General features: G+C 45.6%; 2 protein-coding genes across 2 annotated transcripts in view; both read right to left on the bottom strand.

The window, feature by feature from the left end:
* pgm5 (phosphoglucomutase 5) overlaps positions 1 to 21,498 on the bottom strand; it is a 52,134-nt gene extending 30,636 nt beyond the window's left edge. The window contains exons 1-6 of the mRNA XM_063186212.1: positions 20,748 to 21,498; positions 16,829 to 16,991; positions 14,861 to 15,007; positions 13,114 to 13,239; positions 12,490 to 12,680; positions 10,303 to 10,457 (exon numbers count right to left, since the gene is read on the bottom strand). Of these exons, the coding sequence (XP_063042282.1) occupies positions 10,303 to 10,457; positions 12,490 to 12,680; positions 13,114 to 13,239; positions 14,861 to 15,007; positions 16,829 to 16,991; positions 20,748 to 21,005 (1,040 nt within the window). The 5' untranslated portion in view covers positions 21,006 to 21,498. The remainder of the gene's footprint in view (positions 1 to 10,302; positions 10,458 to 12,489; positions 12,681 to 13,113; positions 13,240 to 14,860; positions 15,008 to 16,828; positions 16,992 to 20,747) is intronic.
* A 513-nt stretch (positions 21,499 to 22,011) lies between these two features.
* On the bottom strand, positions 22,012 to 23,514 carry foxd5 (forkhead box D5). The gene has a single exon (XM_063187034.1). The coding sequence runs from the start codon at positions 23,146 to 23,148 to the stop codon at positions 22,237 to 22,239; it is 912 nt and encodes a 303-aa protein (XP_063043104.1). The 5' UTR covers positions 23,149 to 23,514; the 3' UTR covers positions 22,012 to 22,236.
* Between the last annotated feature and the right edge of the window lie 653 nt (positions 23,515 to 24,167).

The raw sequence follows: 24,167 nt of genomic DNA, 5'->3' as shown, positions 1-24,167 counted from the left end.
TGGATAGAGTGTCCGACATGACGAGGGTTTTCCTTGGTGCGTACTCGGCGGTGGGATTGAACCTCATCAGTCGCATTAGTAGCCTCTGGCAGCGAATGGGGACGGTATCCAGGTCTTTAGAGTTCATCAGTGGGACGAGAGGTTTGTGGTCTGTGATTAACCTAAACCCCTCTAGGCCTTGTAAGTACTTCCCAAACCGTTCACAGGCCCAGACGCTCGCCAGGCATTCTTTTTCGATCTGGGCGTACCTGGTTTCTGCCTCGCCGAGACGCCGTGAGCAGTAGGCAACTGGCTTCCACCCTTCACTGTGCTGTTGCATTAGTACACCCCCGATGCCGTAACTGCTTGCGTCTGCCGAGACGGCTGTGGGTTTGTCAACGTCATAGAACGCCAGGGTAGGTGGGGTCGTAAGGAGCTCTTTGATGCGCTGGAACGCTGTCTGCTGCGCTGGACCCCAAGTCCAGGAGGACTTTGATTTCAAAAGTTCGTACAGGGGCTGTCCCACTGAGGCCAGGTTGGGGATATATTTCCCCAAGTAGTTTACCATGCCCAACACTCTTTTTAGCTCGGCAACGTTGCTTGGCGGTTCTAACTTATTAATTGCAGACACCTTGGCTGGGTCCGGTCGTGTGCCCTCTGCGTCTATTTTCGTGGCCCAGGAAGTGTAGTCTTTGCTGCCTCAGTGCACACTTTTCCATATTCAGCATGAGCCCTGCTGTCTCCAGGCGCTCCAGCACTTTCTGAAGGCGGTCGTCGTGCTCTGCCATGTTTTCCCCATGCACTATTATGTCGTCCATAAACACTGCAGTGCCCGGTAGGCCTTCCAGGGTCTCCACCATCTTTCTTTGGAATATTTCTGGGGCACTGGATATCCCAAAGGGAAGGCGCTTGAAACAGTACCTGGCAAAAGGCGTGATGAACGTGGTGAGTCGCTGGCTTCCCTCGTCCAGTGGTATTTGCCAGAACCCTGACGCGGCGTCCAGTGAGGAGAACACAGTGGACCCACTCAGCTCTGCTGTGATCTCTTCAGCTGTTGGCAGAATGAACCTCTCTCTCTTAACATTTTTGTTTAACTTTCTCAGGTCGACACAGATGCGCATCTGGCCTGATTTCTTGGGAGCGGGCACCATAGGGGCGCACCACTCCGTGGGCACAGTCACTTTTTCTATGACGCCTGTGGCCTCCATCCTGTCAAGCTCTTGTTTCACCCGCTTCATGAGGGGGATGGCATAGGGTTTTGCATCATCTTGAAGCTCAATTCGCACTGGCTGTGTTCTCAGCAAACCAAGCTCTACCCTTGCACTGCTGACTTCATGTATTCTTTTAACGAGCTTCATTGCCTGTGCTGGTCTCTCTGCTCAAGAAGGTTGCTCACACTCTCTCCCCTCACAACATACACAGCGAATGAGTGCCGTCTGCGTTTGTGCACAGTGCTCGCTGTAAATTGGCCGATGCAGTTCAGTTTGCCTCCTGGGCTACAGAGCATGGCCCTTGAAGGGTGAAGTTGTGTCACCCCTTTGAGCGTATTAAACGTCTCTTCACTCATAATGCACACATCTGCGCCAGTGTCTATCTTGAAGCTGACTGGTGTATTGTGTATGTTCAGCTTGACAGTCCACTGTTCGCTGCTACTTGACGTTGTGCTCTTAACTGAGCCTAGAAAGTGGGCTACACTGTAAGCTTCATCGTCATCATCTTCGTGCTCGCAGACTTCGTTTACCACCTTACTTTTGCACATTCTTTCCCAGTGTCCAGCTCTGTTACATTTATGGCATGTGGACTTAACTGCTGGGCAAAGCTCTTTCCTCTTGTGCATCATTTTCCCACACCTACCGCAAGTATTGCCGCGATCGTAGTGTCTGGTCTGATGTTCAGTGTCGTTGCGCTGTACACGCGACTCCATTTTGAACTTTCTGAGCCCCCGTGCGACCTCCTCTACGGAGCACGCTGCTTCGCCACCTTGCAAGCTAACTTGAGCTTTCACCTCCTCCTCTTGTCTGACCTCCTGCACTGCCATTTCTAATGTGAGATCTTCCATGAGCTGTAGTTTTCGGGAGAGCTCTTTATCCCTGATGCCCACCACTAGCCGGTCTCTAATGTTTTCATCACGATTAGGTCCGAATTCGCAGTGCTCAGAGAGTTCATAAAGGGCGCGAATATATGCCTCTGCCTTCTCCCCCGCGCTTTGTATTCGCTGATGAAAGCGGGCTCTCTCGTGAATTACGTTACGTTTGGGTATGAAGTATGCATCGAACTTGCCCAGAACTATGTCAAAAGTATCACAATCATCCACATTGTCGAAAGTAAACGATCCGTATATGTTCTCTGCTTCCCCACCCAGGGCATAGATGAGGGTGCTAACCTGAATCACCTGCTCTTCTTTGTCTAGCTTCGTAGCCGTCCGGTAGCGCATGAAGCGTTTCTTCCAGTCACTCCATTCAGCGGGTCTTTCGAAGCAAAAACTGTCGGGTGGGTTGAACTTCGGCATCGTAGGTCCGAAAACGTTTCTGACACCATGTAATAAAAGTAAATAAGAAGGAATGTCCACACTTTGGATCCCGTTGTGTCAGCCAACTTTTACTGAAGTGCTCACCATCACTACATGTATTCGACTGCCTTACGTACACCGTGGTGACGTCAGCTAACCTTCAGACACAACGGAGGGATATGCACGTATTACGTATCTTACATATTCCATGACAATGTGTTTGGAAATATTTTACAGGTAGTAAAATAGTTCGACTGTGTTTGATAAACCTGGGCATAATTAAACTGTGATCAATCATAATTTGTGTGGGTACTTCATGAACAAGAACAAGGCAAAATGAATAAGGGGCTTCTTCGGCAACCAGAGACAAGAGTGTTGATGTCGGAGGGCCACTTCCGAAACTTTATTTATTTTATATTTTTTGAAGAAAAATGGTCAGCGAGTTGTTGCACCCTCTTTCATTTTCAAGTAGCCTAAGAAAGGGAAGGCGACGCCGAAAATACATGATAGTTGTAGGCGAAGGGTAGGCCTAAGCTATGACAAAAAATAAAAAGGCAGCGATGGGGATTCGTGTAGATTTTTTGTTTTAATAACAGCAGACTGCCGTGCAAAAATGTCCTCACAGTTGTGAAAGTCTTGAGCGTGCGGTACTTTGCGCACCGCTCACCACATGTGCCAAGCTCCTCTCCCTATTCCGACTCTAGTAGGCTAAGCAATAACAAAAAGGCAGAGAGGGGATGTGTCAATTTTGATGGACATTGTTTTTCATAACAGCATGCTGACGTGCTCCCGACAGTTGTCAAGCCTTGAACGCCTTGAGGTTGTAACTTTGCGCATCCCAATTTGGAACTCCAACTAGGCCTAGCCTAGCCTGGTTCACACCAGACGGTGTATGTGTAGCTTCGGCGCCCCCTGGCGGAGCAGAGCTACACACACTACCGTCTGGTACACAGCCATAGAGCACGCTCCGTCTCCAACCAGAAAATAGGCTGAGAATGTATTGCTTCAAAATCAACGGTAACTCACATTGAGGAGTCACAAGACAGATTAGAGACAGACTAAAGACTTTAAAGATTAACAGGAAGGTTTTTGAAGGAATTTGTTGGTGAGGAGGCCGTGCCGAAGCAAAAAATTCTCAGCCTATTTTCTGGTTGGAGACGGAGCGTGCTCTATGGCTGTGTACCAGACGGTAGTGTGTGTAGCTCTGCGCCGCCAGGGGGCGCCGAAGCTACACACACAACGTCTGGTGTGAACCAGGCTAGGCCTAGCCTACTTGTCTTCTTAAATATTAAGCTGCAGTAGCCAAGTGCACGCGCTTTATCTGGGTCTTAACGGCGTAGCTCATTATTGCCGTCAGTTGGCAGTTTTGCATGATTTCATTGTGTGTGTGCATTTTATTTCATTTGCCAACAATAACTCCTGTCGATAGTTGCAAACTGCTACAAATGTAGTCCCACCCTTATAGAAAACAACTTTTGATACTGACACACGCCTTACATTTTGTAAATGGTTTAGCAGCAGATGACGGCGCAGTTCACTCCGAGTACACTTCAGCACCACATATGTGGACAGCGATCCTTAAGAGCGACGCTACGAATGATCTTAGAGGCTGTGCACGCGCGTTCATGTACGAGTGTCTTTGGGAAACAGTCGTAGGAAATCTAAGAACATTCGTAGGATCACTGGTTAACGACACACGTAAGGCTAAGAACCATCGTTATCGGGAAACGAGGCCCAGGTCGTGTAGTTCAGGGGTGGAGAAGCTTTTTCATTCGAGGGGCCACTTCAAATACTATAATGTCCTCCAAGGGCCGTACTATGAACACAAACCAGGGTGTCCCCCTGCACTTTAGGCCTATATTGAAGGCGCCCACCCATACAACAGACCCCACCTTCACGAGGTCCCCTGAAAATATAAATTAAATGTATTGCAAATGTAATTTCTAAGATTGGTTTACAAAACATATATTTCATGGGAAACTGCATAACATTAAAATGATACAAGACGGCCTCAAGGACCGTAAACAGCCCTCGAGACACAAGTTCCCCACCCCTGGTGTAGTTGAACGCACAACTGTGCTGACAGAACATTTCAAATCAGAACACCATAATAGGATATAATTTTTGTGCCAAGTTTTTTTTAACTTTCTTTTTGCTTATGTTCAAATACTAGGATGTTTACATTATATAGCATGTTTAAGGGAAGTCAAGTAGAGTCAAGTAGTTCCTGTTTTACACTGTTACGCGCAATATTATATGATATATTCAGGGTTTGTCTTATATTGATGTATTCTGTGCCTTACAAAACAAAAAGAAATGTGCAAATAAACAAAACATCAATGCCAAAAATGTCAGCACAAAATCCACAGCAGTCGATACAAGTAAAGTCGGCTTCATTGCCAGTTTCTTTACATGCACTGGTCGAACAAAGAATTTAAAGTACTCTAAGCTAACGACCACACAGAATCAATCGGCCAACTGGCATACCACAATCAAAGCACACAGGCGGAGCAGCAGAGACAGGAATTCTCCTTCACACTCATTCACACATGAAAAGGTTAGACCGACTCACTCACTCACTGTAGCCGTTGTGACATAACATTACTGGGTATATTTAGTAGCCAGAAGGCCCCTCTCTCTCCCTTGTCAAGGCTACAGCTGAGCTCACTCTGTTATTCATAGGGACTGAGTGGGGTGTGTGTGTGCATGTGTGCGTGTGTGTGTGTTGTTCCTAGGGGCTGAGTGGATGAATCTCATCCCCTTGTGTGTGTGTGTGTGTGTGTGTGTGTGTGTGTGTGTGTGTGTGTGTGTGTGTGTGTGTGTGTGTGTGTGTGTGTGTGTGTGTGTGTGTGTGTGTGTGTGTGTGCGTGCGTGCGTGTGCGCGCGTGTCTGTGTGTGTGTGAGCGTATGGGGACTGAATGGCTGAGTCCACTAACACTCTCCTAGTTCTGGCCCCCTCTCTCATCCCCTCGTCCATGAGTGTGTGTTTGTGTGCGTGTGTGCGTGTGTGTACAGTATGTGTGAGTACAGTATGTGTGTGTGTCCTCTACAGTTAGTGCCTCCAGCAGGGGGTGAATGTTGATAATCTAGTTTGTGCGTGCATGTGTGCATGTGTCCGTGTATGAGAGTTTGTCTGTCTGTATGCCTGTCTGCATTTGTGTAGAGCAGTGTTTCTCAACAGGGGCTCTACAGCCCCCAAGTGGGCGTTAGGATCCCTAGTGGGTCGTCGAGAAGGATACAACTGGGGGGGAGGGCGTGCTCAATAGCCATTGGGGGGCTTTATTTTATTTTATTTTATTTTTTAATACTAAGATGGGGCGTTGGCAGGCTTATGATGGGGACAAGGGAGTGTTTGATCAAAAGAGGTTGAGAACCACTGGTGTACAGAGTAGTTAACCAAGTACAGTATATAGTATGTAGTAAGTGCCAAGTATGTAAAGTACTAAAAAAAAACGCAGGACATGCTGTCTAACCATTTAAACAATCATTGTATAGCCATGATTATGTTCTGGTCTGATTCTTCCCCCTGGTCTCTCTCTGCCTCTCTCTCTGCCTCTCTCTCTGCCTCTCTCTCTCTCTCTCTCTCCCTCTCTCTCTGCATGACCCCTGTGAGTCATTAGGAAAGTTATGTGAATAAATGGGCCCCCTCGGACAACTGAAACGATCTCCGAAACGATCTGCGTACAGTTCGCACAGCAGGGGGATCCTATCCCTAGCCTGGGCAATAGCTGCATGGTGCCCCCCCCCCTCCCTTCCCACCACTCCTCTCCATCTTTTCCCATATTTAGAAAGAGAGAACATCAGCGTTTGCTTGGGAGCTACACACCGCTGCTTCCAGAAAGCTCCCAACGTCCCTTTGGAACTATACAGGAATGCGGTGTATACTCACAAGCAGCGCCCTGTATTATTATTATATTTTTTTATCACCAGCCAAAACGGCTAGTAGATGTTAATCTCACTAGCCACACACAGTCATTAATGGGTCAAAGTGGTTAATAAGTTGGTCTTTCCTATCAACCAAACTGCAATTTCACCAGCATTTGTCTGGTTGGTTGGTGTTAATTTAGAGCCCTGCTCCCAAGGTCAGAGCTGTCGTATCCATCCTGCATACTACTTGCTGTGGCAGTGTTAAAGGTATTGATTGGCTAGGCTAGGTCGTTGTTTTTTAATCTCTCCATCATACAAACAGGCTTGCTGGCAAAGTTATATCTACACTATTCGTTTGTTATGACCAGGGCTCTAAATGAACGCCAGCCAACCAACCAAATGCTGGTGAAATGTCAGTTCCGGCTTGTAGAAAACCAACTTACCAGCCACTTCGACCCATTAGTTAGTGTGTGTGTTCGGCTAGTTAGATGAAGTTCTACTAGCGATTTTTGGGCAGTGATGAAAAAAGTTAATTTAGTTCTCTCTTTATGACCCAGGCCATACTCAAACCTGTGTCTCCAATGGCAACTGCCTGAATATAGTATGGGTGTAATAGTGCAGAGTGCCACAGCAACCCCCCTGCTGTGGAGTTGTTTCTGACTGACGGAGCTCGCCAGGTGCCAAGGTAATAAAATAATCCTCCAAAAAATCCAAAAGTGCCATTCCATGCGGCATCTGAAACAGCTCAAATATGCCAGTACACATCCCAACCAAAGTCCAAAACCACAGGGATGCTGACACTCACATCAAACAGGGGCAGCAAGAATATAGGTATATCTCTCTCAACCTACAAGAAGCAAGTAAAGACTCTTCTCTTTCGTGACACCAGTGGTTCTCAACCTTTTTTGAACAAACGCCCCCTTGACCTCATCATACTGTAAGCCTACCAACGTCCCCTTGACCTCATCTTAAGCCTGCCAACGCCCATCCTCAGTATTGAACAATAAAATAGACTAATGCCCCCAATGGGAACAAAGCCCCACCCCCACTCAGCTGTATCCTTCTCAACGCCCCCTAGGGCTTCCCAACGCCCCCTGTGGGGCTGTAGCACCCCCGTTGAGAAACGTTATATTACACTAATGCTTGAGCTGCCCCAGTCCCGGGCCAGGCTCTGTGGCATGATGTGTATGTGTGTGTGTACTCTACTTAAGCCTGCGCTAACCCTACTTAGCATCTGCACTTGTTGTTCTATATATTTCCTGTGCACTTTGTATGTGCTAGATGTTGGCTGATTATGTCCTCGATTGTAAGCCGATTTGGTTAAAAAGCGTCAGCCAAATGCGATGTAATAATAGTAATCAAACACAATCAGGCTTGTTATGGCTACAAACATTACATGCTCAATGTTGATTCAATTATTTACATTTAATTTATGCTTGAACAACATCATGATTTATATTATAGCAAAACTGCAATCCAACTGCACATGTAAAAATTAAGCTGTTTATGTTCGTTCACTCCCGCACAATTATAGTGAGTAATCAGTGTAACTGGACTCTCTAATACAGTGTGACATTACAGGTGTGTGTGTGTGTGTGTGTGTGTGTGTGTGTGTGTGCGTGTGTGCGTGCGTGCGTGCGTGCGTGCGTGCGTTGCATCTGAAAGCCCTGCAAGCTCTTTAGCAAAGATTTATCCCGTGTGTAAGTATCGCACTAGACAACTGTCTTTTTTTGTATGTTTGTACAGACCTTCTCCATATGGCTACGGTTAGCATATGCAATCACTGAGGCAGTCAAATGTGAGTGGTTTGAATCATTCTAGCTAATAAATAGAATGTGTGCACATTGTCTCTCTATGGTCCCTTGTGTGTATTTTTTTCGGCATTGTATGCTATTGTGTATAGTAGTTGGAAGGAAGGACACAGAAAAAAATTGACGTGCATTTACGCCATCTTTGTGATGGATATTTCAATCCGCTCTTTAATCATTGTCCATGTGTTTCCCATAACCGTAACCATAAATTTCTCCCCCCTCTTCTTTTTTGCATGCATGCAGGATCACTGACAGCTTTGGCTGGGCCAGGGTCCTCAGTTAAAACCATCTGAAAGGCAACCCCACTCAATACATACTATGTAATGGGGGCCCCAATTATTGGGCCTCCCTCTCCCTGGGCCCGGGTAAAATGACCCCCATGTCCCTTCCCCGTCGGCTTCCCTGCACGCATGCATGGGAACCAACATACAAGGGAATCAAATCCCTGAACTCCTGGAGCTAGATCTGGCAGATGACTCTGTTCGTTCTCCTTTGCACAGATGTTGTCTGCTAATATAATTTCTCCAGGCTTTGCCAAAAAGCGTTACCCGTTTGACTCTGTTTCCCCCCCCCCAGCGTACATTCCTCTGTAACTGCCTTGAGGCAAGCAAGGTGGGTGGTCTCTTTCCCTGCAGCCCTAAACGGTGTATTCGATCACTGTTTAATGTCTTTCCAGGTACATCATCATCATCATCATTTGTCCTTCAGCTGTCTCGTAAGACCACATGTGTCCTGGGTGGAGTGACATAATGTCTCTCCAGACTGCAAACTGCGAAAAATATATTTGTTGAGTCAACACAACTCAATCGAGTCATGTTGTTGCTTTGACTGAGATCAGTTAAGTCAAGTTGTAGCTTGTGTATGTGTGTTGCTCAGTGAAGATGCTCAGCCCGACGTATTTATTTAAGGAGTTTATCCACATATCTCTTACTACTTTCAACTGATGGGTTAACTCAGGGTTTCCCAAACTGGGGTGCGTGCACCCCTGGGGGTGCGCGGCCTAACATAAGGGGGTGCGTGAGCTGAATAGAGCCATAGTGGATATGTGAGTTTTTATCCAGCATTGATAAACATTAAGTAGTTTTTAATTGTATTTTAGACTTGTATGCTGGAAGGGTCCATCTGAAGTGTAGTATTACTCCTAGACTATTGGAAAAGAGGATTCTCCAAAATGAATATGCATAATGTGCAGTAAATGCGCAGTGAATCCATGCTTGCGAGGCCATCAGCACACCAAAATATTCGCTCAGGGGGTGCGCGAACCACATTGAAATGTACAAGGGGGTGCGCAGGGAAAAAAGTTTGGGAACCGCTGGGTTAACTGAGGAGTTCACTCCACATGATAACAGTATAGGTCTTCTGCAACAGGCCAACAAATCCCTTTTTTACAGAGCCTGATGTCCTGTGAGGTTACACTGTGTCCCTGTGCACATGTTTTTCGAGGTCATGTGATGCTCCCTTCCTGTCCTCTCCCCTAGGCTTTGCTACTGAATGCTGTGAAGTAGGACAACAACATGTCTTTGACACATCATGACACAGTATACTTCAGTACTATTGCTGAAAAACAGAACTTAACTGCAACTGTAAGCATATTAGTGAAATAATACTGTAAGTGAATTATAATGCGGTGCAAAACCCAACACAGCACCCTTAGTACCAAGTACAAGAAGAAAGTTAGTGACAAGAGCTTCCAAATAATGCAGTGAACAGTGAATTGGAGAAGGAAGATGTTTGGCATCAAAACGTTAGTCACTGATATGCACCGGCATTAACAGAACAAAAGATAAAAGACAGCTGTGCTGCACCAACATTTTTTATACTCTTTGCGTTGCCTCTGTCCTGTCCTGCTTGCACGGGACTGTCTATTTGAAGAAGCGTTGAGATTGTTTTTCTTTATTCTCAAGCCTGCAAAGCATGTTGCCGTGTGCTCATGTCTGACTGACTAACTGGTATAATAGTCACATGTCCCATACTCTGTTCCGTTGTCCAAACCGTTCTCAAAACACCTAACACTCATTCTTCCTTCTGCTAAGAGTGGGATTCGAACCTGCAACCGTCTCAAGATCTCAAGATCAACCCCTTAACCATTAGGTAATGGTTAGCCAACATGTCCCCTATTCGTCTGAATGGGCCTACCTGTCTAGAGCAGTGCTGGTGGGCATGCTGCGGGCAAAGCCCCTGACGCCCGTCTGGCGGAAGTAGGGAATGCAGGAGAGGTTGGCAGCCACCACGGCAAGAGAGTCCGAGGGGTTCACGAAGAAGCCGTTCTGGCCCAGGATCATACAGCGGTCCTACGGAGAGGAAGACAGAGAGAGCAGGCCATGGAATGAAAGATGTCCAGCTGAAGTCATGGAATAAGGATTTGTAAGAGCGGAACTGGTAACAATAATAAAAAAAGATTATATTCATTCTTAAAAGCTTTTATGCATACGTAAAGTATGCAGAGTACGTAGTATGTAAACTATTTGTTCTGACTCATGACTCATGCACTCGTAAGGCATTACAACAATGCTATGCCATGTGCCGCATACCAACTTCGAACACCAGCGAATTCAAGATCATAAAACTTCACCTGCTTACAAGTGCATTCCATGAATTATTATAAGCAAAGGTTCCTTTTAAGTATAGGTAGCTAGAGCAATGTGGGGCTACATGCTTTCCCTACAGGCTCTTTTGCCAGTAGCTGTGGTGTAAAGGTTAGGGAGTTGGTCATCACAAGGTTGCAGGTTCAATCCCCAGCCTTACAAATCCCTTGCTCCATCCATGGCTGAAGTGCCCTTGAGCAAGGCACCTAACCCCACATTGTTCCAGGGACTGTAACCAATACCCTATAATAACTGCCAGTTACTGTGTATAATGTAATGCATCAGTCCCCCTGCCACATTCTTCATACTGGTCCAGGCAACAGCCCAGGGTTAGTTATTCCTGCCAGTGGTGTGCATGGACATTTTGGGGGAGAGGTGCTCCAGGGGAGCTAGGGGCATGTAGAACTTCCGGCTGCCTTTCCAGGTAAGGCTATATTATAGCACATCAGGACATTATTGTCACACACTTTTGATCGTCAAGCATTTGTAGATGATAATGTCAACATGGACCAGACCACGGTAAATTGTGACAAAAAACGTCCAACCCCGGCCCCCCAACCTCCAAAAGGCAGATCACTTGTATTTCTGTCAGTGGTGCACCTCAGGATCAACCAGGTGATTCTGACCTAGACCATCCTCTGAGCTGGCCCCACTTGTAACAACACGGTCCTTTTCCATCAGTTTTTATGGTTTAGTGTTGTAGGCTATTTTTGTTTTAGCACTATAAGCACCATAAAAACTAGACAGTACATTGCAGCATGATTGGTGTTTAACATACGACATTACAATGATGGAGAATCCAATTTAATCCATTAAAACGAGAGCACTATAAGCAACTAATAGCATATTTATTGTAGTTGTTGTAAATTGCTTTCATCTGCGCATATTTTGTCCGTGGATCAACAAAAGACACTGCTTATATTATATTGGGGACCGCAGGCCCCTGTGCTGGGTTGCCAGACTGGGCTTCATAGAATGACCATATGTGGGTAAAAAAAGGCATTGGGCATGTTTTTCTGTGTATTCATGGCCATACAAAACAATAGCATTTAGTTTAAATCGGCCAGGATGTAGGGCCTCCTGGTGGTTTTTGAGCATTTATGGGGACTAGAAAACATCCGTCACATCTGGCAACACGGGCCCCAGTGAAGGATATTTCAGGCTTTTCTGGCAGCCGCCCGACTACTTGCTGCTTCCATTGGCAGCGGCCACCGTGACCAAACGAGAATCGTGACTTGCTGATTGCACAGCGCTCGACCCGGGGCAGATGAACAGTCTCAGCAAACAATCAGACTTTAATCCCCGGCGCTGATTAAAACAATAAATGCGGTGATGACAAATGGCTATCCAGTGGTGTGTGTGTGTGCATCTGCGATGTACAGAGGGGTTCGTCGAGGGTAGGGGAGTTGCTGTTGCTGAGGCTTTGGGGTATTGTGAAATAAATCGAGAGGCCGGGTTCAGGTCTGTCCGCCTCGAGTGTGGTGTCCTGATCCAACCTCTTTTGCCTCATTCCCTCCTTCATTTCCAGTCATTCTCTGCTATCCTTTCCAATTAAAATCTAAAAATCTACATATACGTATTGTACAGTACATACAAGCGCGCACACACATACACATGTGCCTCAATGTCCCTCTAGTATTAGTTTTTCTACTCATCTCTACACGCTCATATTCTCTCTCTCTCTCTCACACACGCACGCACGCACGCACGCACGCACGCACGCGCAGTGTGACCTTACCCCATCTGCATCGAAGGCCGCTCCGAATCCAAACTCTCCGCCCTTCATGGCATCTGCCAGTGCGGTGGCGTAGGTGAGGTTGGGGTCGGGGCACTGGCCCCCAAAGTCCTCCAGGGGGATGCAGTTTATAGCCGAGTTGGCCGGGGCCCCCAGCTCGTCACACAGGATCCTCCTCACATAAGGACCCATCACTGAAACACACACGCACGCACGCATGCACACACACACACACAGCAGAACACGCATAGACACATTTTTAATTATTTTATTTGAACCTGCTACTTTCCATTATATATACAAGATTCACAGATAATGTAAAATAATCTATCTCATTAGGTACAATGGCGTAATGGTGCTGGTGGTGTACTTACACCATGAATTTACTTTTACTTTTACTTTTGACACCTCTGAATCACTGGTATATCTTTTTTTTTTGGTCTTTTACAACTTTATTTGACAGGACAGTGTGAGAGGTGGACAGGAAGCGAATTGGGAGAGAGATGGGGAGGAGTCGGCAAAGGACCCGGGCCGGGAATCGACCCGGGCCAGCCGCATGGCAGGCGAGTGCCCCACCGGTTGGCCACGGAAGGGCCGCATCACTGGTATATCTAAGAAGTATAATACCTCCACTCATGGCATCTACTTTGATCTTCAGTTGGTCTGGCCCTGTCAGAAGACTCTTGATGGCACCAAAGTCAAAAATCCCTCGCAGCATGTTCAGGTACACCTCCACAGAGTCCACGATCTCAACTGAGGACAAACACAGTGCACAATGAGGAGAACAGACCGTCACTGTACTGATAGATGGTGGAGGGTGAGCAATTCTCGGACAAGAGTTCCTCAGACAGGTTTAAACTGTTTACTACACTGCTGACGATCCTTCACTTCTTTGTTAGGAAGTTGCATGATACTTTCTCTAAAGACAAAGATACACAAAATTCAGAGTTACTGCCCTTTGGCGTTGTACAGTACTGATGTGTTGGCAGCAGAGAATACAGTACTTCACTCGAGTACTTTGGAAGGTGTAAATGTGAAATATAAGCCTACTACTGATGAATCTTACTTTGTGAGGATTGGAAAAGGCATAATATTTTGTCTCAAGAAACGTCTGGCTTTATACAGTGCCCATGTATTGGCAGCATAGTCTACTGCAGGGGTGCTCAGACTTTTTCATCATGTGAGCTACTTATTGAAATGGGTGTGTGAAAAAGATCTACCAGGGGTTCGGGGGTTTCTCCGCGATGAAAATTTGAAAATACAGCTGTTAGAAATGCAATTTTAACACAATATGAGAATGTATTTGTATGAATACACATCAATAATGAAAGGTGAATCAGCGGTGAATAACAACCTCTTTAGGCCTACTGTAAATTACGCCTGTTTTTGATCTCAAAGGGAGACCTACTGTAGGCCTAGTATCAAGTTTATGATAAATTTAATTTTCATAAATGAACATAGGCCTAATATTAATGAAGACTTAATTATGTGCCCTCTTGGTTTCTGGACAGATTTTATGTAATCCCCTTTTCACTTTAATATGAGGGCAGAGCGATTTTCTCCCTCCCTGAAGTGTTATTTCATGTGTGCATGCTTGCTGTCACCTATTTGAAGTGATGTTGGTTTGGGATTTCATGGAGGACTTTTTTAATGCCACTGTGAGAAGTAGGCAGAACAGCGGTTTGCGGGCGTTTGGCGTTTTCACGTGGATATTGTCTTCGTGGACGTTACAGACATCCCAAGTTCCAAAAAATAAACAAGGAGACATCTACTGAATGAACAGAAAAGCGCGCTCTCTGTCAAGCGGCCGCGCTGAGCAGACCATTTGAAAAGACGCGCCTGCACTCAGGTTAAACAGGCAGTTTTAAACAGACAGTGCCTATGAAATCTAATCGAAGTAGCCAACTCCACGCTCAATGCGGGAGTTGCATCCTGCCTGCCCTTCTCAGAGCATTGCAAAAAAAAAAAAAGCAGGGGATTGCCGATGTTCGGGCTGTTGTTTTCTTCTCTGGCTGTTTCTTTTGAGCGGTGACGCTGCCTGTACTAACTGAACATATAGCGCACGGTATCTGCAAACGTCTCGTGCCGTCCTATTTTTTTGTGCTCGGATGTTATGACTTATGAGTTTGTTGAGTGTGGCGCTTGACACTGACAGTTATCCTCCTTATCTGAAGACGTCGTTGTGTTTATGGTATTTAGTGTAGACGCCTGAAGTTAGCCTGTCAGATTCGGGGTATCAGGGAACTTTTTATTTCTTTTATTTTAATTTTTTTATGTCCTACGATCTACCAATACTGCCTTCGCGATCAACTGGTCAACCGCGATTGACGTATTGAGCACCCCTGGGCTAAGGAGTGTAGCAGAGGAGGAGTACCTCGGAAGGGTTTAAACTTGTTCTCCAGATCGAACTCCTGGCGGCCCAGTCTGGAGAGGTCGATGTGCAGGTCTGGACATATGGCGTACTCCTCCAGAGTCCGGCTCACCTGGTGGATCGTGTCTATGACTGTGTCTGGGGAAGGACCTGGGGACCAAACACAGGCAAGGACACAGGTGGGAAATGAACCAATTTTAGCCTAAGGCAACTGCAAAAAATGCCTGCTAAATGCCTAAGTCCTTTTTTGGGAAAAGATCATCCCAGCCTATATGAAAACCTACACATCTCAGCCTCCAAAGCACATAAAAACATGAAATGAGCCTGAATGCTCTGTCTGTGTCCGTCTAGTTGCCTAGGTCAATGCAGCGTATACGCGGCATCCAGCATCAATATCATAACAGCAGAATTGCAATATTGAGAATTATGTTCATGGCATTACGAAACAAAGCACTCAGCACATAGTGCTCCTCTCATTAGATCATGGGTGGGGAACCTTTTTCATTCGAAGGGCCACTTCAAATTCCTACAAGGGCCATAAAAGTCCTCAGAGGGCAATAATATGAACACAAATCAGGATTTCCCCATGCAATTTAGGCCTTTATTAAATGTAGCCACCTTTCAGACAGACCCCACCTTCTCTAGGTCCCCTGAATGTAACTTAATTGTATTGGAAATGTAATTTCTAACATTCCTTTACAAAATATGTCATATTTCATGTGATGCTGCATAACATTGAAATTGTCTCGGGGGCCGGATAAAACGGCCTCAGGGGCCGCAAACGGCTCACCAGACATAGGTTCCCCACCCCTGCATTAGATGATGAATGGCATTTTGTTACTCCACATTCATACTTGTGTAATAAAGTTGAATCTAATCTAATAACTACTCCTCGCAACAGTTTAATTTGTGTCTGTCAGGAGAAATAAAACCCAGTGGACAACTAATATGTTTATCTGAACTTGCTTCAATAAAAGATCATATCTGTTCCTGAAAGACTGTCAAAACAAACAAAATGTTCCTCTGGCATGCGACATGATGAATGATATTTTTAATGGAAATGTGTATAGTCAGGGACGAATTGTGAATCCATGGGCCCCTGGGCCAGACAACAAGAACGCCCCCCCTTAATGGCATTGAAAGGTTCCAAAAGATTTGGGGGGTTTAACAGAGATGTTAAAGATGCAGGGGGTGTGGAGGTTTGTCCCCTGAGAAAATGTAAAAATACAGTAGTTTAAAGTGTAATATAAACACAATAGGAGAGCATAAATGTAGACCAATAATTGAGTGTTTTTTGTAGTGCTGAGGCTTCATTATATCCATGGAGGAGAGAACAAGAGGAGTTAGGATAATGGAGAGAACCTAAAGTCCCCAGCAATATCAATATCCATAGCAGCAAAATTTACAATTTGTGATGTATAGGGCAACTGTGGCTTAATGGTCAGGGAGGTGGTCTCAAGTTCAGAGGGTTGCAAGTTCGAATCCCACCTGTAGCCTCTTAGTGCAGATGGGGTCATCGGCAGGCCTGTTCACTATTTGCTGAAAATACTCAACTACATCATAACAACATTGCTATGGCAGTACTGAGAGCCTTAAGTAACAGATTAAGACAAAGTCATTACAATTTTGATGAAAGGAAAGTTATAAGGGGTTGGGGTTATAAGGGGTTATAAGGGCACTAAGGGGTTATCTCTCCCTACACCTACACCCACACCCACGGCTGAAGTACCCTTAAGCAAGGCACCTATCCGCACATTGCTCTAGGGACCATAACCAACACCCTGTAAAATATCAAGTTGTTTGGAATAAAAGTGTCAGCTAAGTGTAATGTAATGTTATCTACAAACTGTGCCCATTGCAGTACCTTCCTACTCCATTGGCAAAGTGTAGGTCACCAGTAATATCAATATCCATAGTAGTAAAACTTACAATGTGTGGTTATCTCAATACTTTTCCCAATGCAATTCCTACCTCCATTGGCGACGTTGAACTTGATGCCGAAGTCTCCGGCGGGGCCCCCGGGGTTGCGGCTGGCGGTGAGAATGATGCCCCCGATGGCCTTGATCTTCCTGATGATGCAGGACACCGCGGGGGTGGACAGGATGCCGTTGTGGCCAATAACCAGACGCCCAATCTGTGTGGCATTGGTGAGTGAGCATATTATTTATTTATCCATTTATTTATTGTGTTCTTTGTACAATTGTTAAATCATTTTGGAGTGCTTAGAACATTTTCCAACTTGGGGCCCACTTGAAAGTTTCCCATACTATGTTTGGGGCCCTCTTACGGCCCAAAGAACAATACAACTCAAATGAATAGTCAACAGCAACAAATATTATTCACAATTTTAGAAAATGATTTCAGGGCTTACTTGGAACTAGCCTGATTATCATCGACTTTCAAGTCTCTTCGAGACTTGGTCTGACCAAGAGTATAACAATTAACATTTCCCAAACTTCATGGTTGACCCGCCTCCCTTAGTTTGCAAATGGTTGTTTGCTTCCCGACAAAGTAGGAGGAGTTCCCGTTTTTTCGGGATCTTAGAAAAAATGTTTGTATTGCTCTTGGCCTGACTGGAAGGAACACTGAAGGTGTTGCATCACTAGGAGGGCACAGGCTGGCTAACTTGAAACCACTTTGGGTCTCACAAGCAGGCCCCGGCCCACAGTTTGAGAATGCCTGTGCAATACAAAATGTACAGTATGCATTGCACATGTATAATCCATAAATAATCATAATGTTGCCACTTTGTAAATGTTGACAGGATGCCATTATGACTGATAACCCTCCCAATCTGAACAGGGTGCATTGATGAGTAGTCAGTGAAGTCAAGTCAAGTTTATTTGTATAGTGCACTTCAGACACAAGTCTAATTCAATGTGCTTCACATAAAAAGATAAAAATAACAAGAAAGAGTCAGAATAGAAAAGAATAGACTTTTACTTACTGTTTTCTATAATCCACAGGCAATAGTATACTATGCAGTGGCTACAGATGGATCTACATATCTATGTGCTGCTAGATAGCCAGAATATCTGTAAGACATTACTTGATTTTTATGGACAAATGACAAGTGTGTGTGTGTGTGTGTGTGTGTGTGTGTGTGTGTGTGTGTGTGTGTGTGTGTGTGTGTGTGTGTGTGTGTGTGTGTGTGTGTGTGTGTGTGTGTGTGTGTGTGTGTGTGTTTCTAAATCCTCATAGTCTTATGTGACATTTCATTGATTTAAAGCTATGTCATCAAGAAGTGCTGCATGTTTTCATGTTTTTTTACAGCCTAAACAAGCTTCACACTGACTGTGATAGTCATGCACATGGTTGGGTGAAGGTTTGTGCCAGAGTAAATGAAACTAATCTAAGCACAGCAAAACAACGCCTATAATGGTAACAAGCACAGCATCTTGTCATACAGTCAATGTAACCTTTGACCTTTGTGGGGGCCCTGCCATAGCTGTTGACAAAAGACAGTCCAGGGGGGTATACTAAGAACATGGTTAAGTGATGAACCAGGCTTAGTTAACCTACAAGTGATACAGTAAACCTGCTAAAATATATACCCGCAGGCATCATTTAGATAAGAAAATGAGGCCTCCAGGCTTTTCTATTAGATGATTTACCTCTACAACAAGGTTAACTTAACCTTGTCTACTACTGAACCAGCTTCATAGTATACTGCTCTGTATGTAAATGCAAGTGTAACATGTCAATAACAGGACCTCTCCACACTTTTCTTTTGCACACCTTGATCCATACATTTCGAAGAGGTCTCAAAACCTGTCTGCAGAGGTGTATAAAGTAAAAGTAAAACCCTCATTAGGTACAGTGAAATAACTGGTGTAACAACAATGTAACATCATGCCTACATCATCAGTTTACTCCTACTTTACACACCTCTGCCTGGCTGTGTACCGCTTTTTCCTCTGTCTGAATGTGTTGTGGGGGCATACATAGATTTTCTGACAGTGTTTTATAAACCCATTCCTCTATCATACGGACACCCGAACCTTGATGAGAATGGTCTCAGTATCCAACACATATTCAGCCTATGAGTGGCTGTGGTAGCGATGCTGGTGTTAGAGCTTCTGCTTGAGTTAGAATCACAGAGAAGGCCTACATGCCGTCTGACCATCCCCAATATTCATGTCAGGTAGCATGCTCTGGATGTCAGAATCCTTTTTGTCTTTCATGGGCCAACCCATCCCATGTCTGTAACTTGAGGCTTACTGGGGAAATGGGCTATTACAAACATCCATTTAGGATCTGTGATCATATCTGAGAGAAAACCCCTATTACATTACATCATTGCCACTTTTGTGTACCAGAGTTGAGTGAGCAACGCATGACGTCAGCGGGAGAGTTTTAAAAATAGTGAAATATTTGCCTGGGCAGTATCAGCAATGTCTTGGAAGGTGGGGTATTACACCATTCGTGGCTTTTACACGCTTGACATCACTTTCTTCTTTTGCTGAATGAACACGGGGGTCGCGTTTTCAGTATCAAGATGTGGGTATGGTGTGGGTGGGTGAGTCAAGTGAGTTCAGCTTTGCTTTTCTCTATTCTTAGCGTGTTACATGACTCTTTTGGCTCCAACATTTGTTACGCTGACCCAGTGCTCCATTACGCTTCAAGTGCTCCCGGGCACAGTCACAAAACAGAGGCCGAGGGAGAGAACTGTACAACCGGTCACCCTTGCTGTCCGTTCGCCTGCCTGCCTGCTCATGGATTAGCTTGAGCGCTGTGCTGTGTGTGTGTTGATGCTTGCTGACTGAGGGCCCAGCTTATTCCATCAAAGCTTTAGTTCTGGCCATCCATATAAGGTGCTGTCTGAGATGTGCGCTGGGGGAGAGACACGGAGAGAGATTTCTCGGGTGCTACATGCCAACATGCGCTCCTCGAGAAGAGTCCGCTCCCCGGGTTCAGGAGCGAGGTGTGTGGGCGTGAACGCGGCACAACAGGGCTAAACAGTCATGTTTAATGCGCCTCCTCGTCGCGTCATGTCGGCGTGTGGTGTGTGTCATGTCCCCCTTCTGTCTAGGGGGTGGGTAGTGGGTCAGGCATCTCAGACATAGCTGAGATGCCCATGCACAGATGCAAAAACATATGTAGAAAATGCAATATTTAGAAACAGAGTCTATGCGGATCAGCTGAAGTATGCGGCGCTGTTTCCCTGGTCAGCCTTGCCAGTAGACGCAGCAAAGGCTGGCTGTTTTTTTTCCACTCTTCTCTACTTTTTGGGAGCGCGCAGAGTCCGAGGCCATGGGCATCCCCCAGTTCGCCTGGCTCCATCCTGAACTGGAAAGGTTAATGAGGCGGGGGAAAATACCGATCCAGCAGGAAACAGGAGGAGGAAAGGATGGCAGGATGGTACCACTGATAACACAACTGTGATCAGTTTATCTTCCCAACTGACAGCCACCCAGTAGCAGTGGTTTAGTCTACGTAGAATGCGGGTATACCCACTACTAAATTTCAGGGATTTTAGTATACCCACTTAAAATTGAGTGATCCATTGTTTTGAATAGCACAAATATATACAGTATACCCACTTCAAAAAATGCTCAAATATACAGTATACCCACCATGAAAAAAGTAGACTACACCACTGTCCAGTAGCCTAATATACTGGGGCAAACAACATTGTGTTGCGTTAATTACTCCAGTCAATAAAACGTATGATAACCTGTAAATTCTATTATAAATGGAAATTAAATAGGAATGGGAATTGGAATCAAATATCTCAAGACGACACACTTGAGCTGTATACCGACACCCTGGACATCCGTTTTTGACAGGTGATGATGGCATTAGGAAATGCCAGAGGATATCTGGAAAACTCACGGTACATGACATTTATATTGTACATTAAAGCAAACGGGAACAACTTTATACCTACCCCGTTCGCTGCGGCCATTTGGACAATGACCTCGGTTGCTGTTCGGCTGAAGTATCTCCCGTCACTGCCCACAACCATTGTACATCCCTGGCGGTCCCGCAGGTCGATGGAGGACAAGACACTCTGGATATAATTTTGCAAATAGTTTTTCTTGCTCTCGAACACCGTTGTCTTTTTCCTGATCCCATTAGTCCCTGGTCTTTGGTCATCAAAAGGTGTTGTCTGGACAGTAACGACAGGGATAGGGGTGTTCTCCATGATCTTTTAAAAAAACACCGGCAGTGGACGCTTAAACAGTAGGCTAATTGCAACAGAAAAAGTCGTAGAACAGTCCACCTAGAACGCTGCTCTGTGAAATAAATACACGACTACAACTATAGTCAGAAAACTTTTTACGCGTATCGTTTGATCCACTATGTGCGAGCGCAGTCGGTGGAGATGGGTGCGTCTTCAGTGACGATGTTTCAGAGAGCTGATGATAGTTGGTGCCTGTAGCTGAGCTCATCCGAAAGGAGCCGTGACGCTTACAGTCAGTGCGTGTTAAATGTGAGCTCACGAGGAAAAAGAGAGCAAGAGAGCTTTTATAAAACTTACACGACAGCTCCCTTTCCTACAAGAGAGTCTTCTGAGAGGGACAGCGGGCTGTCAAATAAATATTAGGGAGGGCCAAAAACTCCTATAATCAGCTGCGTCTCCTGCCAAAAATAACCCATGATGTGTGGGAAGAATAGGGTAGGGACCAAAGCTATGTAACTGGACGCTCCCTCTGTCCGTAATCACTGCTGGACCAACGGAGGGTTTTCACGGGCTGGCTGGTTAGCTGTCACTAGGGCGCGAAATAATAACGGTTTCCGTTTTGGGTGATGGTGAAATGTTTCAATGTAGGTCAGTAAATACTAGTATATGTGACGTATGATATGACATTTGATCTCAATGAACTGCGTTATTGAACTGCGATATCCATAGCCTAAAATATGTATGATTATGTCTGACTGTAGTCTGTGCGCAAGGAGAGGTTCTTTACGCACATGCGCGAAAGGCACGTTTAGGATAGTTTCACCATTCTGTCCTGGAAATGTTTTCATTCCAGAATGCAAAACATACATATTGACCAACATTAGTTAACAAACAGAAATGTGGTGTCTCCATCATTTACATGATCTGTCTGTAGTTCCATAATACCATCGGACATGAAACAATCAAGAGAGGATATCTGAGTTTACTTCTGTCTTAATTTATTTTCGTGTACAAAACGTTTCAGCAATCAAAAGTCATCGGAAAAAATATATTATTATTACTTTACACATTTATATTACAATGAAGCACAACACATTAATAACCACGTTCTCAATACAATAACAAGCCACCCCATACTCGACAACAACCTCGGTCCAGTTCAAAGTCGGCACAAAAAAGTTCACAGGATATCGGAATGAATACAGCAGGCCATCCTTAGAAAAGTTCAACACGTCCAGGGCTGGTTCACCGTTCACAGCGGTAAAGCTCTTATTAGGGAGGCTGGGTAAAGTGCGGATGCTGGAACAGCTGGAGCACCAGGGACATGGACGGAAACGGCTGCGTTCTGTAACCCCCAGTTGGTCATGGGCGCAGGTGTGTGGCTCATGATTCGTTCTATACTGAAAGACCCCTTTGGTTTATCACAATGCGGCCGAGGAGGTCTCTCCGCTGGGTTTACGCAGTGTTTCCCATCCAGCGGCTTTGTCCCCGGCCATTTATTGATATTCTGATGGTAGTAATAGGGAGAGGTTAATAACACATTGTCCTGAGCAGGTAAAAATCCAAGGGGAGCCGCCTGTCTCGGCAAATAGTTGGGCACAAAGTAAGGTCTCCCGTGAAGCGCATGTTCTGGGTAGAACATAACAGCGTCCTTTGCATACTCCGGGATGTTTCTCTTGTATCTTTTCCTCCGGCGAAGGAAGCTGCCGTTGTCAAACATGTCTTGAGACGCTGGGTCCAGTGACCAATAGTTGCCCTTACCCGGGTTTCCAGGTTCTCTGGGTATCTTCACGAAGCAGTCGTTGAGCGACAAATTATGCCGGATGGAGTTCTGCCAGGCGGGGAACTTTTCCTTGTAGTAGGGGAACTTGTTGCTGATGAAGTCGCATATGGCACTCAGGGTGAGCTTCTTCGTAGGGCTCTGGAGGATGGCCATGGTGATGAGGGCGATGTAAGAGTAGGGCGGCTTGATGGCACCGCCTGCCGGTCTGCCGGGCGAAGGACCCTCCGTGCTCAGCTCGCCCTCCTCGCTCTCGCCAGATGTGTCGAGGTCACTGGAGGATGCGTGCTCGGTGCCGCTGCATGCGTCTCGGTCGTCACACCGGCCTTCGTCCTCCTCTCCTACGACGTCCACCTCGTAATCACAATCCTTCAGGAAAGTCATGATTGTTGTGCCCTGTGAAGTTTATCCAGCACACTTGTGAACAGGTCTTCAGGCTGAGTCGGTCATGTGTAGATGTGGTGACTTGGCGGTTTGCCCAAAAATTGCCTTTGCGACTTATTTGAGGAGCTGACTGGTGTGAATTGCGTCATGTAGGGTTTACACCATGACCTATCAGAATTGACCTGTGTGAATTCATGGGCGTGGACCTTGCCCAACCTTGGGTTCAAGGCGCTTACGCCCCACTTCTCTCATGTAAATAGGCCCGTTCTTTTGGCTTATTATGAGACTTATTTCCTTCAGTGGATTAATAAGGTCGAAACAATAAACAATGTGATAGGCATATGTGAAATATGATCCAATGAACTGAACTGCTTACATAAAATACTTTCATGAAAGGAAAAGTTTTTGTTTATTAATGCCTGCGGTTCTAGTTTGAACGAACAGATAAATGCAACTGGTGGGCCACATTCCCCAATAACTTTCGTGGTTAGCGCTGAATCATTGAGAATGATTAGTTTTAAAAGTACACATTTCATTCTTGCATCTTGGCCTTGACATGAATAAGTTCGTAAGCCAAGCTGAGAGTTGGAAATTCGGAAGCTGCTCGAAAACAGTTGGAGGTGCGGATGTGCCTGGAACTTAAACCACCACGCCTTTTACCAGTCAGATTAAGATTTTGTTGCTTTTAGTGAGCCCCTGGGGTTTCAGTTTGGTTTCCCACAACACGATAGCCGCGGGTGGTGTGACCATGAAAATGGCCATGGCAGGACGTCCCGCCGGGGCGCGCTCTCAAGTGCTTAGAGGACGGTAAACGCGGTTATCAGCATTAGAATCGAGTAGGAAACAGCCCCAGCTGTATCTGAACTTTTACGACCCACAGGGCATTCAAGGTTTTTATTGGAAGGCGTGAATTGCCCCAGAGCGCATCTTCGGTGTAGGTCGCGCTGCTGCGCGGATATGTGCTAAGACTTAATACTTATCTCAATTGCAAATGAATGATTCCGAATTGCTCCCCCCAC

Source organism: Engraulis encrasicolus, chromosome 21 (genome assembly GCF_034702125.1).
Source record: "Engraulis encrasicolus isolate BLACKSEA-1 chromosome 21, IST_EnEncr_1.0, whole genome shotgun sequence".
NCBI lineage: Eukaryota > Metazoa > Chordata > Actinopteri > Clupeiformes > Engraulidae > Engraulis > Engraulis encrasicolus.
This window is presented reverse-complemented; position numbering and strand designations above follow the sequence as displayed.